Below are 27,807 nucleotides of genomic sequence, written 5' to 3' on the forward strand. Positions count from 1 at the left end.
AACACAGGTAAGTGCCTGGCACCATATAGGCCCACCTCTACTCCTCCTTCACTCCTGACTCACTGGCCCCCACGGTGTTTGGGGCTCTGGGGCCCCCAAAGTTCACAGGCTTTCAAAACTTACAAGCACAACTTCCCTCACGAATGGGAGGCTCCCTGTAGGCTGGGGGTGGGGTGGGGGGTTTGTTAGCCGACTTTAAAACCCGCAGGGGGGGTTGGGGGGATGGGGGAGATGCTGAGGAGAGAGGAAATAGCCATTAACTTTGGCTGGCTTGGGCAGGGCAGGGAGGGCGGACTCAGGAAGGACGGGAAGGCTGGCGAGAGGAAGTGGCTTTTGATCCGGTTAGGTTTTCTTCAGAGAAGGGAAGGGCTTCCAGGGGCAGACAATGGGAGGAGGGGGCCACCAGAATAACGAGATCACTAGGGGACACTAAACCAACTGCGCACCTCTGTGCTGAGCCCATCTATGCGCGATCTCAATTTGGTTCTCTCAGCCACCCCAGGAGGCGCACACTAGCATCACAGGTTTTACAGAGGCGGAACCTGGGACTCGGACGGGCGTGTGGTCACTGGGGCTCACGGGATCCGAACCCAAGCTGGTCCCATTCTCAGCTTCCGGGTGAGAGTATTTCTTGATGAGGGAAGAGCACGGGTGGACAGTCACTCATTCACATTTGGGCACCGATCGTGTGGCCAGCCCCGTTTTAGCTTCTGGGTACCCAGGGATGGACACGGCGGACAAGGTCCCGGCTCTTCCGGGGAGATGGGGAGAGACAAATAACAAGTATACGTAATTTCAGAGTGGTAAGAATTCCGAAAGAAAAGAACGCGGGGCTGGGGGGGGGGGGACTGGCGATTTTAGGTCCTCAGGGTCTTTGGCAAGCAGGGCGTGTTTGGAGACCCGACATTGGCTCGGGTCTGGACCCAACTCGGGTTGGAGAACAGAAGCTGTGCATGAGTGTGATGCAGGGCCTGGCTGCAGAGAGGCGCCTCCGATTGCACTTAATGGTCTCTATGTCCCTGGAAAGTGCGCCCGCGCCAATTTTGCAAATGAAGAAGCTGAGAACGCGCGGTGAGTAGCTGCAGGCGGAGCGCGGACGAAGGCTCGGCCCAGCTAGAACCCTCCGCGCACTCGACCGCGCTTGCGCCGGAGATGGGGGCGGGGCCTCCTGGGAGGGCGGGGCCGGCGGCTAGGGAGCTAGTGGTTTCGGGGCGGAACCTTCGCGCGGCGAGGGCGGGCGCACGGGGCAAGGTTTTGCAGTAACGCAGCGGCCGGCCTCCGTGGGAGTCGCGGCTGTGGGCTGCGCGTCGTCTGCTCCGGCTCCGGGTGCGCGCGCCGTCCCCCCACCCGCTGACAGACTTCTGCCCGGCCCCGCCCAGCGCGAGGGGCGCGCGGCCTCCCGGAGCCCCCGGAGACTTGGACCGCTGAGCGGGAGGAGGCGGCGGGAGCGCGAGCTCCGACCAGCGTCTCGGCGGCGCCGCGGGTGAGTTGGCTGGTTGGGGAGGCCCGGGGGTGCCGAATGGAGAGCCCCTCAAGACCCCCGGCCTCTCTCGGGATCCACGGCCTCCTCAAGGACCCCAGAGCTCGGTTCCCAAGACCCCCGTCTCACCCGCCCTCGGGAGCCCCAGCCCCCAGGACCCCTCGGTATCCGCCCCGGCCCCCGAGACCCTGTCGGAGTCCCCGGCCACCTCTGGCTCCTACACCTTCAGGACTCTCTAGCCCCCAAACCCTTCAGGATTTCCCCTAGACCCCGAGACTCCCTGAGCTGAGGCCCTCCCGCCGTTTCAGAGCCCCGGGACCCCTCAGGATCCTCGGTTCCAGAAACCCCCCAAGATTCCCTCAGGACCCCCGAGACCGTCCCTGACTTTCCCAGCCCCGGGTCCCCACAGAACCCCCCTGGGCCGCGAGGCCTTCCGCGCCATCTCTCCCTAGCCCCTCCCCCGGCTCCCTGGGTCGCCGTCCCCACCCTCGGCGTCTGCCCTGCTCTCTACAACCCGCCCTGAGGTTCAGTTGCCGTTTGGCTCCCTCTCCTCGCTGCTCTCGAGGCTGGGTTTCTCAAGCCTGAGGTCCGTGGACCAATGGGGTGTCCGTGTAAGTGCTCCTGGGGGTTTGTGAATTCTTGATAATAGAAAAGAAGTAGAGGTATATGAGTCACCTGGTGACCCTTTGTAACCAGGTAGGGGGGTGTGATCTCAGCGCGGGCCGAGGCGTCGTGTTTACTGTTGCATTGAGGCCAGAGCAGGACAGGGTTTAATTTTCATGCTCTGCGGTGAGACTCATGGCTCCACAGAAGCGCCTAGAAAACAGAACCGATGTGGTGCAGGGTGGCCCCGCTAAGTAGGTGAGGGGCTTGGGGTGGATCAGGACGCTTTGAGCTTGTCTCCTAATTTTGTCATTCATGGAGCTAACTTTTTTTTTTTTCTTTAAATGGCTGTGGTGGGAGAGAATTGTCTGGAGGAACCAAGACCACATGAGAGGTGGAGGTGACCTCGACCGGGGTGGTGGCAGTGAGGACCGTGGCTTCTTCAAGCGCGGCTAAGCTTCTTAAAGTCTAGACCCAAAAGACTGAGTTTCCAGGAATTGGCACTGGAGCCAGAGACGACACAGCCCCTACTCTCAGGGCCACGATGGAGGGGGGTAGTTAACACGTAGGTCGTTTTTATATGGCCTTGAACTAAGCTGGGGTGAGGGTCAGATTCTCAGGAAGGGGTGTGATGGAGGGCTTCTTGGAGGAGAGGAAAAGTGACAGGTAATAGGTGAGCTGATTCTTGAAGGTTGAAATCAAGAAGTTTGCCAGCGTGACTCCAGGCAAAGGGACAGTATGTGAAAAGGTGGAGAGGCATGCCACAAAGCACATGAGATTTTTGGAAACCGAGAAGTGGGCTGGAGCATAGATTCATCCTGGGGGCGTGGCTGGAGATGTAATACCTCCTTAATGAGCAAGGTCCTCGGGGGCTATTAGAGGGAATCCCAGGTGGGAAGAATCCAGCTTTGTTTTCTGAGACCCACCGTGCCCTTGGCCCTTTCTTGAATTACTGCTTCTCCCATCCCCCCGGAGTGAGTGATGGTCCAGCTGGGAGCTGAAGAAAGGTGGGCGTTGGTCAGTGGAGAGGAGGGAGGGAGGTGTTCCGGATAGAGGAGACCAGAATGGGGGAAACTGGGAAGCTTGGCAGAGGGCGGGGTTTCAGGCGTGGGGTGGCAGGAACGGGCTGGGCCAGCCTAGTCAGGACCAGAGCAAGAGGAGCTCCTGGAGCATTTGGTATTTGAAGGGGGTGGGGGGTGGGGCACCGAGGAGTTTGAGGAGGGGAGTGAAGAGGGATTTTGTGTTTTTGAACAGTTGCTGGGTCTGGCGTGGGAGAATGGTCTGGAGGAAGCAAGACCACAGGAGAGGTGGGGGTGACCCGGGCCAGGGTGGTGCCAGCGAGGACCTCGGCTTCCTCAGGCGCGGCTAAGCTTCTGAACGTCTAGACCCCAAAGACCTTTCCAGCTCTTTCTTGTCTCAGCCCACCGTTTTCTGCCTGGGGACTGACGCTGGGAACTTGTTAGTCCTTTTAGGGGAGGTTTTGGTCTTCTGCCCGTAGGTCACCGAGGGCTTCATCAGGGTGACCGTGCCAGAGTGAGCCCCGCGTCCACCCCGGAGGTGCACACGTGGCACAGGGGGCGGGGAGAGGAGAGGCGGGTCTCAAGTGGAACCAGATCCTGGAGTGTTTGGAAGCTGGGCTTGGGGGTCCTGAAGGAACTGGAAAGCCCTTGAAGGAGAGACGAGTTCAGATGTGTCAGAAACGTCACTTTGGAGACAGTGTGGGACCAGAGGGGCTGGAAACGGAAGCAGGGTGGCTGTCAGTCCAGACGAGTTGTGAGGACTGCAAGGCATGGCAGAGGGTATGGATTAGAGATTGATTGAGAGTAAATCCACAGGACTTCTGTTTGTTGAGGTCTGGACTTGGGTGAGGGGCAGGGAGGCTCGCCCGGTACGGTGACGGCTGTACAGTAGAACTGTCTGTGATGATGAAAATGTTCTGGATCTGTGCTGTCCGGTTCTCTCGACACGTGTGGCTGTCAAGCATTTAAAACGTGACCAGTGTGAGCGAGGAACTGAATTTTAAATTTTATTTAATTTCAGTTGATTAAATCCAGGAAGGATGCCCATCGCGTGCACATGGTGTAGCGGGGAGCGCACTGTTGTAGGCTCTGCTGTTTTGAGTGTTTCACCCCTTTTAGTGTTTGCAGCAACCCGGAGATGTAAGATGCTACTCGTTTTTTACAGATGAAGGAAATACAGCTCAGAGACACAGTAACTCAACCCCATATTAAGTAGTACAGCTGATACGGTTGTTTAACTTCTAAGCCTGGACTCTTTCTGCTGGATCCTACTTCCTCCCTCAAAGAGCCTCAAGGTCTCTTTCCCAGGAGAATGCAGTCCTCTCCAGTGGTGGCTTTGTTTCCCAGCTGAGCCCTCCTTATCTGTTCCCTGCTAAAGTTAACACGGACTGCTGTGGATAAGCTGCCCCTCCGGGAGCAGACAGAAAGCTCTTGTGAGCTAGTTGTTTTGCCCGAGGCTTCTTGCTACCTCTAGTATCTTCCGAATGCCGGCTGTTTATCTTAGCATTTCTGGAAAATGAACGGAGCAAGGAAGCAGGTGAACCTGCAGATCAGCCACTATGTGGCTTGGTATTTGTAAAGATATGGTCGTAAAAAGAGGTACAAATGAGTACCTTACAGGAAGTTTTGGGGTCACAGTGGACCAGCTGGTGCCCGGGATAGTGGCAAGATTATGGGACATAAGCCAGGAATGAGTTTATAGCTTGTCCCCGGACTCCCTAGGGGACCTTGACCAAGTCGCTGCCTCTCAGTCTCAATTTTCACCTCTGTTATTTAGGGTATTTGACATCGCAGGACCTTTAAGATCCCTCCAGCTCTAAAATTCTATAATTTTAGATTTCACTGGAGAGTGACTTTCTAGAACATCTCTTATTCCTCTTGGGATGGATAAATGCTGGTGCTTCAGCATTTGGCCTCTGCATTGGTACATTTTAATAAGCCATTATTGGCTTATTGTTAAGTAACGTGTCACATCTGGTGGACAAACTACTAACCGGTGACCACTTGAGATGTTGGCAGTGTTCCTAGCAAAATGTCAGGTATGTTTGCGTGCCCTCCTGAGCTGCGCTGATGGTTGGAGAAAACGTGCAAGACTCCATTTAGCGTGGTGGTTGGCCCCTTAAAAGGGTTTAATGTCAGCGGTGGCCAGGTGAGAGGTAAGAATAAGAGCTGCATCACAGGGCTGTTGAGAGCTTTACCCGAGGATGCGTGTAAAGTGCTTAGTGTTTGCCCTTGAATCCAACAGGGGCATAGAAAGTGTCAGTAATTAATGTTGCTTTTTGAACTAAATTGTGGCCTTTAAATTTTTTTATTAGTGGCGGGTTTTGTTTTCTTGGTTTGAGCTTATGTGCCGAAGCAACTCTGTTTGGAGGCACTGGTTTCAAGAAGCAAATGAGCACATTTTGATCATTACAAAATTAGGATTTTTTTTCCCCCTGCAGTTTATTTTGACTGAATAAAAAGTGATTCGTTAAGTAGCATGTTTTCAAAGTAAGGTTTTGTATTTCCTGTAACTTGAAGAAAACAATTCATCCTGAAGATCTCTTACTAGTAATCACTGGGTTAAGTTTTACCAGAATCCAGGTTAAATGAATATGTCATTGTGGAGAAGTAGTGTTGAACTGAAAGCTTCCTGTTGCTGAGGGAGAGCAGCTGGCTGCTGAGGTTGTTTATAGTAATAGATAAACATCTTAAGGTTAAGTGCCTTTCAGATATTTGACTCACTCAAAATCTTCACAACAATCAGTGATGTGGATGACGGCGTTCCCATTTGACAGATTTGGAAACTGAGGTTCAGAGCCATCTGGGGGCTGGGGATGTGGTGGTGTCTCCTGTCTCCAGACCCTGTGTTTTCTCCACCAGAGCCCCAGGTGTTGCGGTTTCAGGGCAAGCCTCTCCGCAGTTCTGGAAGCTTAATTTTTCAAGGTCCATTTGCACCTCGTTTTCAGCTCAGGTGAACCTACTTATGCTAACCAAACTCGCCAGAAATACATCTACCAACCAGATCCCAGATGATTCATTAGTGGTCAGAAGTCTGTCAAAGGTACTTGAAAACTTCCTCTTGTTGCCGAATGATTTCTGCTTCTGTGGCCCCCCTCCCAAGTCAACTCGGGGAGCCAGATTACCATGAAAAAGGCAGTTTGAGGGACTCAAGTTAGAGTAAAGGGCAAGGAGGATGATGTTAAGGACCAGGTGTGTCAGTGTCCGTAAGCTGTAGCCCCAGGCACTCCTCTGCGATAGCTGATGGACCTGGGAAGAGCTTGCTTTATGGCCGGAGGCCTCCAGGCCTGCCTGGCTGTAGTCACAGGGCAGTTAGTTTGGCCTCATTTAAGGACTTTCCAGTCCTTAGGAACCACACTGGCTACAGGGATTACATTTAATACTAGTATTAATATTTCAGGTCTCCTGTCTCCTGTGAGTAGCAGATTTATAAATCATTTCTTAGTGTGGGTTACTTTTGTAACAGTAGCAGAGTGGTAATACCAGAGCTAGCTGTGTTGCCCGGCCTTCACGTTAATCAAGTCATTTGTAGTCACAGTGACCTGACTTTTTCCACAAATTCTGGGGGCATCTTATTCCATCACTATGGATTGGGTACAAGTGAGTCAAAAGCGAGCATTTGGAAATTTTCATGAATATTTGCGATGTCCCTTGTAAGAGGAATATATTTTGAGCGTATGTCTACTGTAGGCCCCTCTTCCTTCATTGTAATCAGGGGCTGTACAGCTTGGGAGCTCTCATCTCCATGCTCTTTTATACCACTCAAAACCCATGTGATAATTTATTTATAGGAAGAAGTTAAGAAGTTTTCTTAAGAATATTTTTGAGGATCCCACAGACTGGAAACTTCTAATTCAGGGTTTGTACTTAAGTGAAGGTGTAATTTATAATAGAAAGTGATTCGTTTTAAGATTTTTATTATGCTACTTGTAATAAAATACTGTTCTTTTTTTTAAAAAAAAAATTAATTTATTTATTTGGCTGCACTGGGTCTTAGTTTTGGCACGTGGGATTGTCGTCGTGGCATGCGAACTCTTAGTTGCGGAATGCACGTGGGATCTAGTTCCCCGACCAGGGATCGAACCCGGGCCCCCTGCATTGGGAGTGTGGAGTCTCACCCACTGGACCACCAGGGAAGTCCCTAAAATACTATTTTTGACAAATATTTTCTCCCTCCCCCTCAAAACTTTATGGACCCTTCTCACTCACTGATCTGTGCTTTTTTTTTGGTCTTGATACTTTTGTTTTTTTCCCACCCCTCTGCCCTCTCTGGCTGTGTAGAACGGAAGTGAGCGCTTCAAAGAACGGCCACGTCTGTCGATCAGCACCCGGGCCTGGTTCAGCGGGACTCCGGCCGGCCTAGCTGGGGTCCCTCACGCAGTTGTGGTCATCTGGCTTCTTGCCTGGCGTTGAACGGTCCCTCGTAGCCTCGCGTGCTTGTTGAGTGGGCGGTGCTGGGTTGTCAGCTGGTGTGCTCTCCATCGGGGGCTGTCCGGGAGGCTAGACTGCGCTTTAGGAGGCTGAGTTCCGAGGGGGCAGGCTCCAGTGTCAGCGTGCTTATCAAACGCTGGCTTGCTTGTTTGCTGACATCCCATTGGCCAAAGGAGTCATGTGACCAAGCCCAGCGTCAGTGACAGCGAGGACTGACTACCCAAGGGCCAGGGGACCAGGAGGCGTGATGGATGGGGGCGGGGAGGTCACCGACAATCTGGCGCAGTGGAGTTAGGGAGCTGGGGGGCGGGACTTTGTTTTGCCAGCTGTAAATAACAAGTTTGGTGCCTGTAGTTTATTCTCTTTTGCATTAGACTCAGTTTGGTGAACATTTATTTAGTGCTGGACGCTAGGGATTCAAAGGATAAGGCAGTCTCTGGCTTCTCTGAAGTTCATAAAATACTCGTGATCTCAGATTTTAAGCAGAAAGTATCCTATTCAGACTTTTATTCATGGCTTTAAATAAAAAGGACAGGAACTGCTTATGCAAATCTGTGTTGGGGCCTGATTTTGCTTTCAGAAAATGCTGATAGGCCCTTGGAAAAAAAAAAAAAAGGGGGTTGCCGTGATGACTCGGCTTTGGGCCTGCAAACTGTGGTGATGACACGATCACCAAGGAAACCAAAAAAACGCAGCGTCTGAAAGGCCTCCGAAGGCTGTTGCTCCTGTTGTCTGAAGCCTGGCTGGCTTGGAGGGATGGCGTTGGGGGTGGGAGCAGAACCCCAGAGGCTTGCCCACCTGCAGAAACTTCTAGGATCGGGCACTGAGTACTTCGGAGGGAGCTCTCCTGCTTGGCCCTTGATTTAAAAACAAGGAGAGAGTTGGGGTACTTTCTAAGTCATGGTGGGATTTGGCTCGGATAATTATGCTGCTGAAAGAACAGGAAATGAGGTAATGTCTTTCAACATGCAGTGTTACAATGGACTGTAAATGTCTAAATATGGGCAGCTATGCAGTTCATCATTACATAGTTATTGTGTTGAGATTTAATGTAATTGGGTACTTTCTGTGTTGGCTACTTTGATCCTTAAAGACACCCATCGGTATTAAAGTCTAGAGGCTCACCTGCCTGTTGAGTTTGGAGTGTGTGCGGTTCTGTTGGAAGTGCTGCAGAGCTGGCGCCAGACCTTCATCACGCTCGGGAGGAGGAGGAGTTTTGAGCGCTTAAGCCAGCAAACAACCACTCAGGAGTGCAAGCTGTCACCTGTTACGTAAGTGCTCAGTACTTGTAGTGATAACTTGTTGTTTTGGAAAACTTTGAAATCACTTAATTTTGGACGTAAGTCCAGCCCACAAAAGTTTAATTTGTTCATACTTTTTTGCAGATGTGTAGATGCAATGTTTAGGTTTTCCATTTGTATCTATCTTCATACATATATGGAGCATCGAAAGCAGCTGAGCAATAATTGAAAGAACTAGAGAGAGATTTTTAAAGTTCTTCTCAATTGGTGACAGTTTGGGGCATGTGATTTCTTAAGTCATTGGTTGACCAGTGACTGTTTAAAAAATATTCTGAAGTGTTTTGTAGGGCAGGATGAGGTAAAAGACCCCTTTCCAGGTGGGAAGTAGTAACTAGTTTCAAGTGATGGAGATTATTTGAGGGGGGGGCAGGACTGGGGGGCAATTGGATTAGTCAGCCGGTAAGCATCTCGTATTAACCTTTCACATAGGATTGAACAGGAAGGGCTCTGAGTTCCGTCCTGCGGTGGAAGGTTGGGAAGGGAAGTCTGCGGCCTCCTGAGCTCTGTGACCCCAGAGGCTGAATCCACAGCTTCTTTCCTATGAGGGGCTCTCAAGCTTTCAAAGCTCGGTCAGTTAGCAAGGTTTCCTATTTCGCAGCTGCTGAAACCGAGGACCGGTGAATCGCTAGGCCAGTCATTGACGTCTCCAGGCCGGGGCCAGGGTTGCTGACACTCGGCGTTATATAATATAGTGGAAGACCTCAATCTTTATTCCTTTCCTTAGAAAATATCTAGTAGATAAAAACAAAAATGAAACAACCTGACCTTTGATGACTCGGATAGTAACTCCACGACGGGAAGGAGTTAGGGCCGAGCCCCAGCCTTGGGCAGGTGACAGGCGTCGGAGCAGCTCTTTCCTCGCCTGCAGACCGGTCTCTCAGCATTTGGGCAAAGGCCACAGACACCTTTGGGAGTTTGAAGGGCGCTCTGAACCCTTTCCCGTGAGCGGGGGAGGGGGGGATGTGCACAGGCACGTACGCAGAGTTCTGTGTGCATTTCCAGGGAATAGTCTTACGATCCTGTTCAGCTTGAAAATCTGAAGATGCTCATAGAGTGACTAAGCCTTGTTTCCTTCCCCTGGAAAATTATTTTTGGTGACCTAATTCTAATGTAGGGGGAAAAAAAGAGATTATACATGTGAAAAGGTGGTTTTCAATTAGTGCTGGTTAGGCTGTGCAAAGCAGGCACTTAGGTATTCTGCTGACCACTTTTCTGGAAAGCAGTTTGGCGGTAATGTGCTGAGGTATTTTACAGAGTTCGTGTTCTTTAACTGAGCAGTTCTGCTTGTCAGAAATCTTTCCTAAATAAGTAATTTCAAGATGGATGAGAACTTCGTGCACGGCGGCTGTCAGAATGTTCTAGTGAAATGCGCCCCACGTTGGGGAGGCAGGTAAAGTAAGTGATAGCACATCAGTGAGATAGAGTGTCATGCATGTTGCTGTTACACTTACATTTAGGAATAGTTTTGAATAACATAAGAGAAGTGCTTCTATTAAAATGCATGAAAAAAGTAGGATATGACCTGTGGTCTCAAATGATGTAAAAATTTTAAAGGAAAAAGTCTAGAGGGAGCGCTACAAATGCTAACAGTCATTGCTTGTAGGTAGTAGGATTATGGGCTTTTTCATCTTTATTTTTCTGTATATTTACTTCTTTTTTTTTTTTTTTTTTTTTTTTTTTTTTTGTGGTACGCGGGCCTCTCACTGTTGTGGCCTCTCCCGTTGCGCGGAGCACAGGCTCCGGACGCGCAGGCTCAGCGGCCATGGCTCACGGGCCCAGCATGGCTCACGGGCCCAGCCACTCCGCGGCACGTGGGATCTTCCCGGACCGGGGCACGAACCCGTGTCCCCTGCATAGGCAGGCGGATTCTCAACCACTGCGCCACCAGGGAAGCCCTGTATATTTACTTCTTTGCAGTAAATGTTAGGTAGAGAATTGGGGGGGGAATATGCTTCTGGAAAAATGATAGAACATGGAGATAGTTTGGCAATAGAGACCTAGCTGATTCGAGAGTCGTGTTTTATGTAAGCTAAGAATTGACTTTTTACTTCGATTATTCCTTTGGACTGGATTTCAGTACGGGCAAGGGGAGGCCTGGCGTCTCCTCGGGAAGACTTGCTGCGCACGTCGTGGTCCATCTCAGGGCAATGCTCGGTACCCCCGAGAGCTCGGATAGTCCTGGAAACCCGGGTGTGGCTTGCTCTGTCGTGCCATTGCGTTGCCTTCCTTCCGTGATAAGTCGCTTGTGTTCGTGTCACCCGGAAGCGGTTCTGGAGCAGAGTCATGAAGGGGCCGTGAAAACACCCAGCGCCGAACCGCTGCACCGCCTGCGCTCCCTCACACTGGTTTCCTTCATTTTCCCTCCAGTGTCGGCTTTGCAGAATCTGGGTCTGAGCCTTTGCCTGGCCTCTTAAGTCACAGAATTAGGAATGGGCGCTTAGGAACCATTTTGGATGTATGTTTTTGTATGCGATGCGTTTCCTTTATTCTAATTTGAAGAAAGCGCCGAGACCTTTGATTTTAATTCCACCTCATCTCTCTTGCAGGCACTAATGAAGGCACTTTCCTCTGGGAAGTAGAAGTCGCTTCTGACCGATGGCTTCTGAACCTCTTCAGGATTCACAGATGGATTCTGTGGAAAAGACAACAAACGGAAGTGAACAGAAGTCAAGGTAAACGGAGCCAATGGCACCTCGGGCAGGCGTGTAGCTTCCATCACAAGTCTCCTCGTACGTTATTTGGTACCTGGGAGGGTGAGCGAAGTGAGAACACCGGCTGGGGAGGGCGTCTCCCTCCGCTTACCCGGACGTCCTTACCAAGGACGGGGCCAGGTAACTCCCCTTTGCTCCAAAGTAAGGAACGTTCACAGAGGCAGCTCTCTTTTTGCCCAAGCCGGCGACCGTCGCCTGGCCTCCCTACTGAGCAGCAGGTGACCAGAGGGTCACGTCTAAGGCTGGGGGTGCCACGTTTCGCAGGAAAGAAACCTCTGACTGGGAGTGGGCGGGTTGCACTTCGGTAAAGTGACGCAGGAGAAGGAGGTGCTTGCTGGGGAGTGGGTTGCAGAGGACCAGCGTTTTGCCAGGAATTTTCTTTTCTGTCCCTGTAATCAGGGATCATTTTATCACCGTAGTTTGTATTTACAAGCCCTTTGCAGTTTTAAAGGAATTTAAATTGCGAGATTTCTTGATCACAGATACATATCCCTTAAACGTGTGCTCGACACTCCGAGGGACTCGAGATGAATAAGACAGTAGTGTCCCAAGTCCCTTAGGAATGAGGGTGGAACCTGTGAGATTAACACACAACAGGAGAAATACACGGGCTCCGTCTTGTGGTTGGTATAACTGCGGGGACGATGCGTGTGTGTCTGTGTCCAGCACGGGCTGTGCTTGACCTGACGCCTCACGGATGTTCCCGGACTGCATTGTTTTCTTCGTGGTTGCGGTACGTCCACGTTGGCTTTCCTTCTTTCCCTCCCTTGTTTTTAAGTAGAAAGTTTTTAAAGAGCCTCATCCGGAAACAGCCCCAGGAGCTGCTCCTGGTCATCGGGACGGGAGTCAGTGCCGCCGTGGCCCCAGGGATCCCCGCGCTGTGCTCATGGAGGAGCTGCATCGAGGCCGTCATCGAGGCCGCGGAGCAGCTCGAGGTGCTGCACCCCGGGGATGTGGCCGAGTTCCGCAGGAAGGTGACCAAGGACGGGGACCTGCTGGTCGTCGCCCATGACCTGATCCGGAAGATGTCCCCTGTAAGTCTTTGCACACAAGTGCGCCAGGTCTCCCTGGGGACACCTCGGCTCTAGGCCAGGTTGGTGAACGAGTCTAGCGTTTAGATTTCTCCAAAAGCCCGCGTCGTGTCTGTTTCTCGCCAAGTTGGGCTGACACGCCAGAAGTCTTTCAGTTCATCAGAATATCGTCCCTTTAAACAGAGCGGGTGCCGAGCACAGTGTGGGCTCCTAAAACAGTCCTTGTTAAACAGAGCCTGGATAGGGGGCTTGTCTCAGGGAGGTCGCCGTGCTGCTCTGGGGACCGGCCCGGTGACCTCACGCTCGTTTAGCGAAGGGACGGAGCGGCCAGGCCTGCTTTTGGTCCAGGCCGGCCAGCCGCATCCCTTCACAGGACCAGGGCTTCCCAAACATTGTAAGGTGGGAGGAGATGGAGCTTCTTTGTCTGCAGGTGGAAAGGATCTGGCAGAGGAAGAGCGGTTGGTGAAACAGAGGACACCCACTGAGTGGTGGCCTGGAGCCGGTGGGGCGGGCGCCGAGAGGGCTGAGCTCACACGGGTCACAGCCAGGTCGCCATCGTTCGGGGCGCTCGCAGGGAGCTAGACGGTGCGGCCGAGGCCCGAGGCAGCTGTCTTCCCCTCAGCTTTGTTGAAGTCTAGCCGTCATCTGAGAGTTGGGGTGGGGAGAAGTTGAGGGTTAACCGAGAAGAAAGCCTGAAGGCTAGTACGCAGAGCTTCCGCTGCTGCGGAAAGAAACCCCAAAGTACGTCGCTTGACTGTGATTGCGTTACATTTCTCACATAAACATCCGGGTAGGCAGCCCCAGGAGAGCGCGGGCTGGACGGTGTGGGGAGGCCGGGCCGCGCTCACGGCTCCGCCGTCTTCACCGTGCAGCCCGCACCTCACGCTCAAGGTTAGCTGCCCCGACTCCTGCCGTAAACGATGTGTGCCAGCCAGCTAGTGGGAAGGGGACAGAGGGGCCGCGCGTCCTCCCTTACGGGGGCTTGACATGCAAGTCACTTTGTTTTCATGGCATTGGCCGGCGTTGCACGTGTGGCCATACGTGGCTTTACCAGAGTCTGGGAAGTGGTTTTAGCTGGGTGACGACGCCAGGTATGGGTGTTGTATCAATAAGGGGAACTAGCATCATAGCGTCATAGGGCAGGGTTTGGCTGCTGCTTGTTTTTGTAAATAAAGTTCTGCGTTCCTTTACACAATGTCTAGGGCTGCTGCTTCCATGCTTCAGGGCAGAGCCGAGTACCGGCAGCGGAGACTGTGACCCGCAAAGCCTCAGACAGTTTGCTCTCGGGCCCTTTCTAAAGGAGGTCGCTGAGCCCTGGCAGGGGAGGGAGGCGCAGAGCCGATGGACCAGAGAAGGACCCCTTGGGTGAGGCCATTCGTTCAAAGAGAGGCCAGCTAGGTTGATGCTTGTTTAGTCAAGGAGATGCATATTTGGAGCTTTATCTGTTCTCCTCTTTACTTTTGTGTATTTTTGAGAACTTCCATTAAAAAAAGAGTTCAGGGCTTCCCTGGTGGCACAGTGGTTGAAAGTCCGCCTGCCGATGCAGGGGACACGGGTTCATGCCCCAGTCCGGGAAGATCCCACATGCTGCGGAGCGGCTGGGCCCGTGAGCCATGGCCGCTGAGCCTGCGCGTCCGGAGCCTGTGCTCCGCAACGGGAGAGGCCACAACAGTGAGAGGCCTGCGTACCGCAAAAAAAAAAAAAGAGTTCAGGTGAGGCAGTCAGAATGGTTGTGGTTTCCTCAGGTTGGGAACAGGTGCAGAGTAAGTGGAGAGTTGGTTTTCTCAGGGTTGGGGTTTTGCCCAAGGATTCCAGCAAAGCCAGGGAAGGGCGGGGAAGTGGAAAGCGAATTTCAGGAGTGGGATCCAGGCTGCGTAATGGGAGAAGTTGGGCTGGCGGGGGAGGGGGAGGCAGTGGGTCAGTGCCCTGGGTCCCAGTGGGGTGAAGTCCCCTGGGAGCCAGGGTGCTTAGAGTTGGGCAGGTGGAGGGAGAGGCCGGCCAGGGGCTCTGGAGAGGGCCCCGCTGCTGGTCACGGTGAGGTTTGGGGTATGGATGGCGGAGATGGGACAGGATCGCTGGAGGAGGGTGATGGAGGAATTTAGAGGCTGTGATACAGGAAGGATCAGCTGTGTGTGTGTGTGAACCCAGCGTGAGCTGCGACAGAAGCGCAGCTGGAGGGACTCCGCGGTGAGCGGGTGCCACCCTCGCACCCTCCCTGGTCCGGAGTGTGCGGTGCCGGGGAGGCCGGTGCCTCTGTGGCTCTCGCGTAGGGGGAGGGGGCCCCGGTCCTCACTGTGGTCTTCAGGGCCCCACGTGACCTGGTCGCGGGTCAGCTGTCTGGCCTCACCCGTGACACGCGCCCTCACTCCTCTCTGGAGACGAGGGCCCTCAGCGCCACTTGTGCTCGGACCTGGGTGTCTGGCGCTGGCTCCTCTCCCGCTGGGACCGCCCTCTCCGGAGCTGCCTCTCTCCCTCCGCGCGCGCGCTCGAAGCCCTTTATCAGAGGCCGTGGCAGCGGGCCCCCTTCTCTGCGGGCGTCCCCGCAGCGTTGATCACTGCTGACGTGTTTGCACGCTGCCTGCCTCCCTCCCCCAGGGTTTCAGTAAACTCTACAAGGTCAGCCGTTCTCTCTTTTTTAAAAAACTACTGCATCCCTGGCGCCTAGAGTACTGTCGCCTGCCCAGGGGCTCGGCGGTGGCTGAGAGACGGCGGTGGCTGAGAGACGGCGGCTTTCTAACTCCGGGTCCACCTCTCCGTAGCGCACGGGCGACGCCAAGCCCAACTTCTTCCAGGACTGCCTGCTGGAGGTTTTCGACAACCTGGAAGAGCACATCGAGAGCCCGCTGGTGCTGCAGTCCATCCTCAGCCTGATGGAGGGGGGCGCCATGGTGCTCACCACCAACTACGACAACCTGCTGGAGATCTTCGGGAAGCGGCACAGCAAGCCCATGGAGTCTCTGGATTTGAAGGACAAGACCAAGGTGCGCGCCGGGCGCCGGGCCGGGGCGGGGGCGGGGGCGGGGGCAGCGGCGCAGGCGTGTTGGCACCGCTGCTGTGGTGTGGCGCCAGCTGCCGCCTCCCAGCAGAGGGCCCGTCACAGGAAGGTGCTGTCTGCTCGTGGAGGCTCCTCTCCCCGCTGGAACGAGACGCGAAGGGCCTGGGACAGGGCGCTGCCGCCAGTCCTCAGGACCCCTCGTCTACCCGCCCTGGCTTCCGGTTTGCTTCTGTCCTGCACACCCACAAAGGGCTCTGTCATTGTAGGAGATGTGGGTGATAAAGGCTGGAGTTCAGGAAAGCAAGATCACCTACAGTCCTATTGCTGTGAATTTTGGTTAATTGGCTTATTTATTTATTAATTAACAAACTGGGATTGCAGTACACGCCACATTTTTGTGCTGATTTTTTTCCCTTAATATTATACTGTGAGCATTTTCCTGTCATCAGGCTGTCTTTAAAAGCATGGTTTTACGGGCTTCCCTGGTGGCTCAGTGGTTGCGAGTCCGCCTGCCGATGCAGGGGACGCGAGTTCGTGCCCCGGTCCCGGAGGATCCCACATGCCGCGGAGCGGCTGGGCCCGTGAGCCATGGCCGCTGAGCCTGCGCGTCTGGAGCCTGTGCTCCGCAACGGGAGAGGCCGCGACAGTGAGAGGCCCGCGTACCGCAAAAAAAAAAAAAAAAAAAAAAAAAAAGCATGGTTTTAAATGTAATTTCATTGTGAGACTAGATTATAGTTATCATTGTGAGCATATTTTCACAACTATAAATAACGCTACAGTGAAAATTCCTACACTTTTGATAAGTGCCTGGAGAACGGTTAGGGTCAAAGGGTGTGACCATTTTAAAGACAAACGATGTAAATCACCCACGTGTTCTCCAGAAAGATTTCCAGTCTGCACTCCTGCAGCTGTGTGAGGGGGACTCCGTCTCCCATGTCTTGCCGGCACGAGGCGTTACTAAAGAACCTAACAAAACACGTTTCTCCCGTCGGAAAGGTGCATGTTTTACGCTTTTATCTCTTTTATCGCTAAGGTTGACCACGGTTTCATTGCATCGATTGTATTTCTTGCGCGCCGTGTGTGCCTGTGGATCGTACGATCCCTGCCGGCTACGGCTGCTGCCTGTTCCTGCCTCACTGCTGGTGGGCAGGGGGTCCCAGCCCCACTCCACACGCAGGGACACCGAGGCCCGTTGCGATGCCGTCTTACTCGGGACCCGGGGAGGTGTGGGAGCTGCCCTTAGGCAGCCTGCCTCCCGACGCTTGGCCGAGGAATTGTGACGGGGCCCCGGCCGACGCCTCAAGCGCGTGCCCCCCCCCCCCCCCCGCCCCCGGTGACACGTGGCAGGACACCTGCTCCCGTGTCGGAGCAGCGTGGCCCCGTCTGCGGGGCTGCTTCCTGCTGTACCGAGGGCCTCTGGAAATAAGCTGCACGTGGCAGAAGGAACAGAAGTGCTGGCTCCTCTGCCTGCTCGTGGGGGGCCGGGGGCGGGTGTTAGTCCGTTTGTCTGGGGTTGTCAGTCCGGCCCGCTGTCGTGAAAGCCCCTGGCGTGGAGATAAAAGGAATATACGTGATGTGCATCTTCTGTATCTTGAAATGAAGCCAATTGAGAGCTACCTGATAAATTATTTTTTCTGTATATGTGTATGTTTCTGGGTGTACAAACAACGTATGCCCAGCGGTAATTAAAATAAAACATGTGACTTAGAAGTGAAAGCCTTCGTCATCTCCCTGAAGTCATCAGTCTTGACAGTGTGCTGTAATCTGAGACGTTATAGGTATTTTCTACGTAACAGTCTTGGTCTCTGAAGAAGTTCTTTTCGATAGGGCAGGACAGGAATAACTAGCATTTAACACCTGAGTTTCTCTTAGGTTTAAAGATATAATTATAAATTGAAGCATCTCTCTTACTGTTTCCCGGGTAGGTTGGAGAGGCCATGAATCACTGTGGATATTTTCCTCTTATGCCTGTTTTAAATACCAGCGTTCTCCCTGTGTCTGGCTTGCTCTTTGCTAGGTCCTTCAGTGGGCTAGAGGACACATCAAATACGGAGTTCTTCACATTCACGGCTTATACACAGATCCCTGCGGGATGGTGTTGGACCCATCGGGATATAAAGATGTTACTCAAGACCCAGAAGTCATGGTATGGCCATCCTGACTGGGCACCGGTCGTCGCCCTGGGGCTGCGTGGCGGCCGCTAGCCAGCAGTGGCGGCGGTCGGAGCGGGTTCCTGGCCTCCAGGCCTCCTGCCCCTGGGGTCACACCACTGCTCTCAGCTCTGTCTCCAGGGCCCTGCACAGATGCTCAGGGAGCCTTCCGTGGCCCTCTTGCTCAGGGGTACGGTTCCGTTTCTGCAGCGCGGCTCACAGGCCCCTGCACGGTCTGCGACTCTCTCCTCTGGCCGCTCGTCTCTACTCGTCTTTTTTCTCTGTTCATTCAGGCATCTCCTTCCCCTTCTCTACTTAGCGATCTCTTTTAGCTTTCAAAACCTAGTTTTAAAATTTCATTCTCTGTGAGGCTTTTTTGATATCCTGGACAAAATGAAGTGTGGGGAAACTGCCTGCTAGCTTTTTATAATCTCATTTATTATGGCACTTAATAAACCACGGGTCTTCACTGATTCGCCGTTGAGCTGAGCGCCAGGCCCTCCCTCCCTCGCCCCTACGCCCTGGGCACAGGGGGGACGCCCGTCAGTTGCACCAGTACCGCGTGGGAAGAAGTACCTTGCCGATGCTGAACCTCTCTCTGAGGTGTCTGGGTGTCTGAACTGGCGATTCTCTGCTGCGTGCCTGAGCGACCCCACTCGTAATCTTTGTTCCCCTCTGCGCCCACTCCCTTGGGCCGTTGTCACTGGTCCCTCCTCAGCTCTCCTGCCCGCACCCCCCCAAACCCTATTCTTCCGAGGCCAGGCCCCTCTCCGCGGAGTTCCCACGCGTGATTCACCGAGACAGAGGTCAGTTCCAGGGCGTCACGTATGCACTGCTCGGAGCTGAAAGAAAATCTCGGCCCTTATTTTATGTTGTAATCATTTAAGATTGTACATGATTGTGGCAGGTGTGACTTGAGCGACTACACCGACGAGATGGTGGGGGGGGCGGGGGGCGGGCGGCGGCGCGTCTGCACGGGTTTGGGGATGTGGACCGGGGGCCACGTCCTGCCCTGGAGCGGAAGGGGCTCGCTTCCTTTTGCTGCTTTTCTCACTTGGCTCCCCTGCGGCTCTTGGGAGAGGCCAGGCAGGGAGCGACGATTTGAAACTGCGGGTATGTCTAGCTTTTTACATCGTAAGGTCTCGCTCACTTTGCGGTGAGCATCTCCATCTCCTCGCTGGTTCTTTCACAGGAAGTTCTGCAGAACTTGTACCGCACCAAATCGTTTCTGTTTGTGGGCTGCGGGGAGACCCTTCGCGATCAGATATTCCAGGCCCTCTTCCTTTACTCGGTGCCGAGCAGGGTGGGCCTGGAGCACTACATGGTCGTGCTCAAGGAGAACGAGGACCGGTTCTTCAGGCACCAGGCCGACATGCTTCTGCACGGCATCAAAGTCGTGTCCTTCGGGGACCGCTTCGACTGCTTCCCGGGCTACGTGCGGGACCTTGCCTCTCAGATCTGCAAGCAGCCCAGTCCAGGTACGGGACCTTCATTTTCACCTTTCAGTGTACCGATCCGAAAAGGTGCTTCCGCTTTGGGTTTTTTTCCCCCCTTTTTTGTAGATATAAATCACATACCATAAAGTAAAATGGAGAGGTGATTTTACAGACCATTGGATTCACCAGTCTTCTAGTTATTGTTTCTTTTTAATGTCTCTGTGTACTTTAAAAAGAGAAGATTAGGGTTACTGGTATGATAGTAATAGCGTATAAACGGAATGTCACCGTCAGAGCCGCGCATATATGTGCAGTCGTATGCACCTGTTCGTTACACATGACGTGCCGTGCTCCCGATTACCGTAACCGAGAAAGAGAACTGCCCGGCCAGCTTCACCAGCGGTGATAATGACCACCTGAAAAATGCAGAGACCTCGTACCTTCATCCTGTCACTACATTGTAAAAGTTAAAACGCAGCAGCACAAAATGAGTTCATGAAGACTTTTCTTTTTTAAATAACATCTTTTCCCTGTTCTGCTGCGTGCAGCACACCTTTTGAGTAATTCTCCTTGGCCCTTCTCTGGGGAATCGATCGTCTGCCGGGAATGACCAGGAGAAGTGAGCACCCCTTACACTGGTCGTGTTGCCGTAGGGGCAGCTCTTGGCTTTGAGTTTGGTGTCACGAAACAGGGGTGACGGCAGACTTCAAGAGGTCTGTATCGGCCGTCATGTCCCGGTAATAGGAAACCCAGACGTAGTCACCCACGCGGTGGAATTGGGTTAACCCCAAAGCTGCCTGCGTGTGGCCGGCCGTGAACTTGAAGACTAGAGACAGTGCGAAGATCACGGGCACCGAACGCACAGACAGTCCAGCCGTCTAGCTGCCTCCCACCAGTCCCTCTGCAAACTGCTAGTGGTTAGCAAGATGCACTGGCTTAAGTTGCATTTACATTAGTAAAAGGGTCATTAGGGCGGCAGTCTGCTTTCTTTACTACGGGAAAGAGCAGGGAGCAGACACTCGCTGTGTTACACTCTGCTGTGAATTTTACATTCTTGACCTTATTTCACTTCTGGTCACCGGATCCACTGCTAGTAAGTAGATGATTTTAGAGCTGATGAGACGGGCTCAGAGAGTTAGTGCCCAGGTATTTTGAAGCTGAGGCTGGGGTCCTAGACCGACAGCAGAGTGGAACATGCCTTCAGGGTGTCCCTGCGCGGCCTGCGCGCTGGCTCTGGAGGGGCGGCTCCCGCGCCCACGGGACCTCACCCGGGGCTCCCGCGCGTGCCGCCGGGGGCGGGGGCCTCCTGTCCCCACCCAGGGCCCGTGTTCTAGACGCTGGCAGCTGAGTGGATTTGACACGCTGCTGGGGCTGAAGGCCGTTGGGACTTGTAACGTGTGACCGCGTCCATCCGTACGCGTGTTCTCGAGGGGCTTCTCCTGTTGGGAGGGGGTGGTGGGTCAGCAGCAACAGCAGGCGTGGTGGCAGTTCCACGGGCCCGGCGGGGCTCAGTCCTCACGTCAGCCCTGGCGGTGGAGAGGGGGGGCGGGAGCCGCCCGAGGACGCCGCCCTGTGGGGTCGCATCTGCTGACTGTCCTCCTTTCTTCCCCAGATGCCGATCGGGTGGACAGCACCACGTTGTTCGGTAAAGCAGATCTTGCTTTTTGCCCGTCTTTTGTCTCCGTGTTCCAGTGATTTCCTGCTCTTACTTATAAAAGCATAGATGTGTTTCTCACACTGAATACTTCGCCCGTGCTGCGTCCGGACAGCCAGAGATGACAGGCGGCGGCGCCCGCGTGACGGTCCCTTGGACGGGGAAGCAGCGCCGGCCGGCGTGGGCCGTCCGCTGGTGCCAGGAGGGATTTCCTGTCCTGGAACCGAGAGTCCGGGGGAATTAGAACAAGAGTCTGTTTGTGTCATACCGTTGGGTCTAAGATGTAGTCAGTATTTTTTTTTTATCGGAAGTAATTGCTCTGCGGTGTTGTGTTCGTTTCCGCTGTGCAATGCAGTGAATCAGCTCCAAGTGTACACATAGCCCCTCCCTCCTGGACCCCCCCCCCCCCGCCCTCTGACCTCGGTCGTCGCAGAGCACGGAGCCGAGCTCCCTGTGCTGTACCGCAGGTTCCCGCGAGCTCCGTGTCACACACGGTAGTGTGTAATCTGGCCCAGCCCCTTCAGAGATTGTAACTGCAGAGGCTCTAAGCGTTGGTGTAAACTTTTCTATCTACTACGTGGTTGAAAGGTCCATCCTCATCTCGCAGGGCTCGACTCTGCCCGTTTATGAGTTGGCCGGGTACGACTGCGCTCAGAGGCTCCCGGCGTGCACCCTGGGGTGAACTTGGTGCCAGGTTCCCCCACGCTGGTTAGTCAGCTGAGGGAGAAGGGGCTCCGGTCAGTGGAGCCGGGGGCCTGGCAGCCCCGGTTTCCCTGCCCCTCTCGGCAGAGCCACAGATAGAAACTTGGTAGTGCTGCACGGGCTTCGGTTAAGGAATTGCGAAGCAGGCGCGCTCAGCTTCCCGTTCCTCCCCTATCTCCGTGGGAAAGGACACTTTTATTTTAGCTGCGATCTCTTGACTCCCAGAATCATCCATTGCTTTTGAAAAAAGCATTAACTCGATAGACATCTGTACATCTGTAGCATATGGTAGGGGTTAGTTGGTCAGTGCTTCAGTAAAATCAGGTAAGTGTTTTTTAAATTAAAACAATTTTTTAAATTGAAGTATAGTCGCTGTACGATGTTATATGTTACAGGTGTACGATACAGTGATTCACAATTTTTAAACGTTATACTCCATTTATAGTTATTATAAAATACTGGCTATTTTCTCTGTGTTGTACAATATACCCTTGTAGCTTATTTTACACCTCATAGTTTTTACCTCTTAATCCTCTACTCCTATATTGTCCCTCCCCACTGGTAACCACTGGTTTGTTCTCTATATCTGCGAGTCTGCTTTTTTGTTACATTACTAGTTTGTTATATTTTTTAGATTACGCGTGTAAGTGATACCACGCGGAATACCATGTCTTTGACTTATTTCACTTAGCATAATGCCCCTCGAGTCCATCCATGTTGTTGCAAATGGCGACATTTTGTTCTTTTTTAAGGGCTGAGTAGTATTCCATTGTATTCGAAGATGTATTCCACATCTTCCTAATCCATTCATCTGTTGATGGACACTTGCACTTTTTTCCGTATCTTGGCAATTGAAATCGTGTTGCTGTGAACACTGGGCTGCATGTATCTTTTCCAATTAGAGTTTTTGTTTTTTTCGGATATATGCCCAGGAGTGGGATTGCTGGATCATATGGTAATTCTATTTTTAGTTCTTTGAGAAACCTCCTTACTGTTTTCCACAGTGGCTGCCCCAGTTAAGATTCCCACCAACAGTGTACAAGGGTTCCCTTTTCTCCACACCCTTGCCAGCATTTGTTGTTTATGTTCTTTTTGATGGTAGCCGTTGTTAGGTAAGTTTTTTAATGAAAGTTTTCATCTTTCAGGTAATGCATGCCAGGACTGTGCAAAGAGGAAGTTAGAAGAAAATGGAATTGAAGTTGCAAAGAAACTCAGACAATCAGGTACTGGTATAATGTCTTTTCTTTTCTCTCTTTTTTAAAAAAAATTTATTTATTTTTGGCTGCGTTGGGTCTTCGTTGCTGCGCATGGGCTTTCTCTAATTGCGGTGAGCGCGGGCTTCTCATTGTGGAGGCTTCTCTTGTTGCAGAGCATGGGCTCTAGGCGCGCGGGCTTCAGTAGTTGTGGCACGTGGGCTCAGTAGTTGTGGCTCGCAGGCTCTAGAGCGCAGGCTTAGTAGTTGTGGTGCGTGGGCTTAGCTGCTCCGCGGCATGTGGGATCTTCCCGGACCAGGGCTCGAACCCGTGTCCCCTGTGTTGGCAGGTGGATTCTTAACCACTGCGCCACCAGGGAAGCCCTGTAATGTCTTTTCTTTTTTGAAGATTGGCCTTATTTGGAGGTGTTTTCAGTCATAGTGCTTTGCTTTAATGTCCCAGCCTCTTGGTGGAAGGAACGATACATAGATCATTCCAACTGCCCAGAGGTTCCTACTTTAACAATTTCTGTTTATTTAAGTTAGCATGTTACTGAAGAAAAACTCGCCAAGTACACAGATTGTAAGCAGTGCAGTGAGTTTTCACAAAGTGAATACACAGTTGCGAAAACTCACTGGTTACCTCCAGTTCAAGAAACGAAAGGGTGTCAGGAGCCTCTGCCCCCGCCCGCCCCACGCCCCATCACTGTTTAGTCACTGCCTCACCACCCAAGGTGACCACTATCCTGATTGATGTCACCTTAGTTTCCAGAGAAAACCACTTTAAATCATGTGTTTTTTGTTACCTCTATCACTGAATGAGGTTTATTTAAACTATTTAAGTATTTAGTTGCACTGTTTATTTCAATAGACAATCTCTGTCACCCCTAGGAAAGGGGGTCTAGCTCCCTCTTACCGTTCCCTCCCTCTCCTCCTTCCAGGTTTCCATAGTCTGTACTCTCTCATTCTTTAAATAGTGCACCCCTGTTTTCTGACTTCTCGATACGAAGATGCAGCTGTCACGGCCCCTACCCTCCTCGCCTCCCTTCCCCCCTCCCTTCCCGACGCCACCAGTTCTTACATCGTCAGGGTTGCTCATGGCGCTCACCGACTGAGGGAAAGAAGCCCTCCAGTTTCTCTATGGGTCGGTTCTAAAAGCTGGACGATAGTTGCTTAGAAACCCCGAAGTATGTTTCCTGGGTAGCCAGCCGTGTGTTGTGTTCACGGGCGCAGGGCCATGACTGCTGTGCCAGCTGCAGGACGCGCTCTTAGTATCAAGGTCCAGTGGTTCTTCCCTCGACATTCCATCCAGCATGCTCCCATTTTTGGCTGTTGCATATTGGTGGTGTTTGTGTTGCTTTCGTTTTTGGGGGGTTTCTAGATTTTCTCCTATTGTCCAAAAAAGCCACACGTCACAACGTTTTCAAGCGTACGCATTCTCTCCGTCGCACCGCCCCTCCTTTGCCGAGCCGTCCCGACCACCTGCTCGCTCTGGACTGCCGCCCGCGTGTCGGCCCGGAGCCCCCTTCCCTGCTGTTCTGGGTTAGCGCCCAGGGCTGCCTTCTGCGGACCGCACCCACTTCTGCCGGGGCCGCCTCATCACTGTGGGCTGGAGTGTGGGGTTCTTCGTTCGTGATTCCGCCTTGGAACTCCGCCGTCCTAAGTGGTCAGGTTTCCTGTTGAAGAGGGTCTGCAGCGACCCACGTCTCTGTGATTTGTGACGTGTAGGTGACGTGTTCTTTCTTTTCTGGAAGCTTTTAGGATCTTTTTCCTTGATGTTTAGAAACTTCATGAGAATATGTATAGGTGAGCAAGGTTTTTATATACCTTGCTCAGTTTTTTCTTCCCTCCAGTTCTGGAATAATCTGTCTCCTCTGTTCCCTCTTCCTTCAGTCATATTAGTTGGGACCTCCTGGACTGATTTCTACTGTGTTTTCTCTAATGTCTTAATTTTCTTCAGAAACTTTCTGGAAGAGTCTCAAAGTATGTTCCACCCTTTTCTTTTTAATTTTGGGTGTTAAATGTTTATTTTGGGTGTGGGTGTTCATTCCTGAGAGCTCTTGTTTTCTGATTCAGTTTTTCTCGTAGCATCTGTTGTTTTAGGACTATGGTGTCTTTTCAGATCTCTAGAGATACCAGAGACTTCCCTGGTTATCTGACTACTCTATTCCTGAGAACATTAGAACAGAGGATTTTCGGATAACAGCGCTTATTTTTTTATTAGATAAGAAAACCTCAGTAAAACACTCTTAAACACCAATGTAATAATCCACCAAGAGTTTCGGAGAGCTGTGCAGCATTTACCATACTACCAGTTACCTACCTAACATTTACATTAGGGCCTCAGTGCACGTGTTTGAGCAGTACTGCGGTACGGCCTTTTCCTTCAACACCACAAGGAACGGGTACCGTTGAAATGGTTTGTTATGGATACAGAAATTCATAATAAACGTTAAACAAATAAGCAGACACGGCCGTTTTCTCCCTGGTGGCTGCCTGCAGAGTGCGTTGGGCCCGGTGGGAGGAGGAGGCAGGTGAGGTGCTGGCTCCCGCTGGCTGGCTGGCGGTGCGTGTGTGTTGGTGAGCCTTTTGAGGGGCCCGCTGAGTTCCAACCACGGCTGACACTGCACCTACCCCCCCTTACATTTTGTACAACTTCAGTGCACATATCTTTAGAGGGAGAATTCCATTTTGATAGTGTTTTGGATAAAATCCTTTGAAGTCTTTTAGCAAATATTTGGATTGGGAATCCAGTAGTTAGGGACAGTAGTTAGTTCCCTCCAGGACAAGAGATTCTCTTCCTCTGGTCTTCCTGCTGCGTTTCCCCCATGTCTGGGGCTCCTCAGTTGCCTGCCGGCATTGAAGAAGGTGGGCCCCGGTGCAGTCGGCCGTGTGGGTGTGGATTTGCCGCCGCTGCCGCTGCTGTGCATATGCATAGCTTTTCTGCCCCAGGCCGCCCTCTGAATTGGTGGTGTGTGTATAGGGCAGCAGAGCGGACCGCCTGGTGGACTTTGCTCCAGAGCAGTGGGCAAGCCAGTCCATAGGCTCCTCAGGGATCCCCTGGATGCCAGCACGCACACTGGCGGCCTCCTGTCCAAGCAGGTCTGTCTATGTAGAGAGCGCCCTCCGGTCTTTCTTACGGAACGCTTTGTCCTGCTCTGCACGTGGGTGAGACCAAGGTTCACCTTCTGTCCCGCTGGCCACACCTGCAGGCTGGCGGGCTCAGGGCAGCTCGGCGGGCTCCCACCTGCAGGCATCCCCTTGTGCACATACCCTGAACCTTCACTCTTCTCTACAAGTCAACAGGCGCCCGCCCTGTGTGTGTTGAAATCGCCCCTCACTTTTAACAACCGTTCCCTCTTCCGTGCACTGAGAAGGGGAAAAGCACTGACATTCATGGGTTGAGATTTTCCGTAGAGCTTTGCAAATCTAATGTTATATAATTTACTTTGTCCCGTGGTGGTGTTTGTAACTCAGAAAGCCATTTTTAGACAGTGGCCACTATTTCCATTATGGAGGTTATCTTCAAAGTCTTTAGCACATAAGAGAAAGCATCATCAGTTTTTGAAGTAAAAATCCCATTGCAGATACTTTAAGATCAACTTTAATGTTTTTTGGCATTCCTTTCTTTTTGTTTAAACAGATGATGCTGGAGGGTCTTGAGATCTTTAAAACCAATAAAAACCGCAACTTGAAAACCAGCCTTCTGTAACCACAGTGCCATCCCAAGCGATGAGGAATGTTAGAGAACTCCGCCCAGGACCTCTTGACCCTGAACCGTCAGATACCCCAAAAGAGCCGTGTGGGGGTGTGGCCCTCAGAGGCTGGGTGAGGGAGTTCCGTGTTGTGTTGAACTGCTTGGGAGGTGACGCATACGGCAGGTGTCCTTTGTGAGGACTGATGCACGACTACCTCAGGGACCAAGTCAGTGGGCGGGGACATCCCTGGTATTCCCGACTCCCATTGGATGGGCCCTCTGTCAGGTGTTTTTTTTTCTCTAATAAAAGGGGGAAAGTAAAGACTGTCCAAGCAACAGTAGTTGCCAAAGAGAAAATAAGACACTAGACACTTAAATTTTATAATTTTTGTTAGTGTAGAGACAAAATTAGAAGTGTGTTTGTTCCATTGTTAACTAGTAAAGAAGGAATGGGAACTGGAGGCACCGAGTCCGCCAGTGAGAGCGGTATGTTTCAAGAACGACTTGGCCTGTAGGCTTCTTTCTTGGGAGTTGTGTAGTTTCAGTCAGTCCTTGGTCTCTAGAGAGTGGCGGGTCTAACTGGTACTAAGAAGTGAAGTCTCCAGGAGCCAGAGGGCCTTTTCAAAAGCACATGGCAGTGTCCACGCGTGTCACGCGATGGATAACTGAGAAATTACAAGTGGAGCACAAGACCAAGTTCCAAACTTTTAGTTAAATTCCAAGCTTTCCAAGCCTTTAATCTATGGGTTAAGGTCCAACCTTTCTGTTCTTCTCTCTTAAAATCCTCTCCCCACAGCCCACATTAAAGGATTTGCACAGAGTGAAGCAGGCAAAACTTGTCAAGGGTCTGTAACACGTTAAGACGTTGTCAGGGTTCGCACAGGGCAGATGGCGTGCTGAGCTGCGTGCCCGTGTGCCCGGGGAGTGGCTCTGTGGCCCTGGCACTGCCCCTGCTTGGTTTCTGTGTCAAGGCTGCCTGTCTTGTAGCTCCTCACGGGTTTAGGGAAAGTGAAGCATGAAGTTGGGATGTGTAGGGAATGAGAAAAGCCAGAGAGTTGCTTAAGACCTTTTTTTTTTTCTTTCTTTTTGAAGCATGGAAAACAAATCTTTTATGTTATTCTTGTCAGAAATAAAATTTTATCTTCAATTCCGCTTGCTCAACTTTATTTTTTTTGCGGTACGCGGGCCTCTCCCGTCGCGGAGCACAGGCTCCGGACGCGCAGGCCCAGCGGCCATGCCTCACGGGCCCAGCCGCTCCACGGCACGTGGGATCCTCCCGGACCGGGGCACGAACCCGCGTCCCCTGCATCGGCAGGTGGACTCTCAACTGCTGCGCCACCGGGGAAGCCCAACCTGGCTTTTTTTTTTTAAAAAAGACGCATTTACAAAGTGCAATACGGGCAAG

The 27,807-nt window shown here is 52.4% G+C and overlaps 1 protein-coding gene across 25 annotated transcripts; it reads left to right on the forward strand.

Annotated features, from left to right (window-relative positions):
• Nucleotides 1-618: 618 nt before the first annotated feature.
• FAM118A (family with sequence similarity 118 member A) lies at nucleotides 619-27,549 on the forward strand. Of its 25 annotated transcripts, none has more exons than XR_010835963.1 (11): nucleotides 1,178-1,483; nucleotides 8,627-8,804; nucleotides 11,381-11,506; nucleotides 12,327-12,579; nucleotides 15,336-15,557; nucleotides 17,589-17,717; nucleotides 18,914-19,199; nucleotides 20,770-20,802; nucleotides 22,659-22,736; nucleotides 24,134-24,429; nucleotides 26,349-27,549. XR_010835963.1 is itself a non-coding variant. In XM_067010382.1 (11 exons), the coding sequence occupies exons 3-10, from the start codon at nucleotides 11,430-11,432 to the stop codon at nucleotides 24,386-24,388; spliced, it is 1,356 nt and encodes a 451-aa protein (XP_066866483.1). In that variant the 5' UTR covers nucleotides 1,178-1,483; nucleotides 8,627-8,804; nucleotides 11,381-11,429; the 3' UTR covers nucleotides 24,389-24,429; nucleotides 26,349-27,549. The 25 variants fall into 25 exon arrangements, 20 of the variants coding, with proteins under 20 accessions (XP_066866496.1, XP_066866494.1, XP_066866481.1 ...); XM_067010382.1 differs by having other exon boundaries at nucleotides 24,111-24,429; XM_067010378.1 differs by having other exon boundaries at nucleotides 1,190-1,483; nucleotides 12,324-12,579; nucleotides 24,111-24,429.
• The last annotated feature ends 258 nt before the right edge of the window (nucleotides 27,550-27,807 follow it).

This window comes from Kogia breviceps, chromosome 12 (assembly GCF_026419965.1).
Source record: "Kogia breviceps isolate mKogBre1 chromosome 12, mKogBre1 haplotype 1, whole genome shotgun sequence".
NCBI classification, from domain to species: Eukaryota; Metazoa; Chordata; class Mammalia; order Artiodactyla; family Physeteridae; genus Kogia; species Kogia breviceps.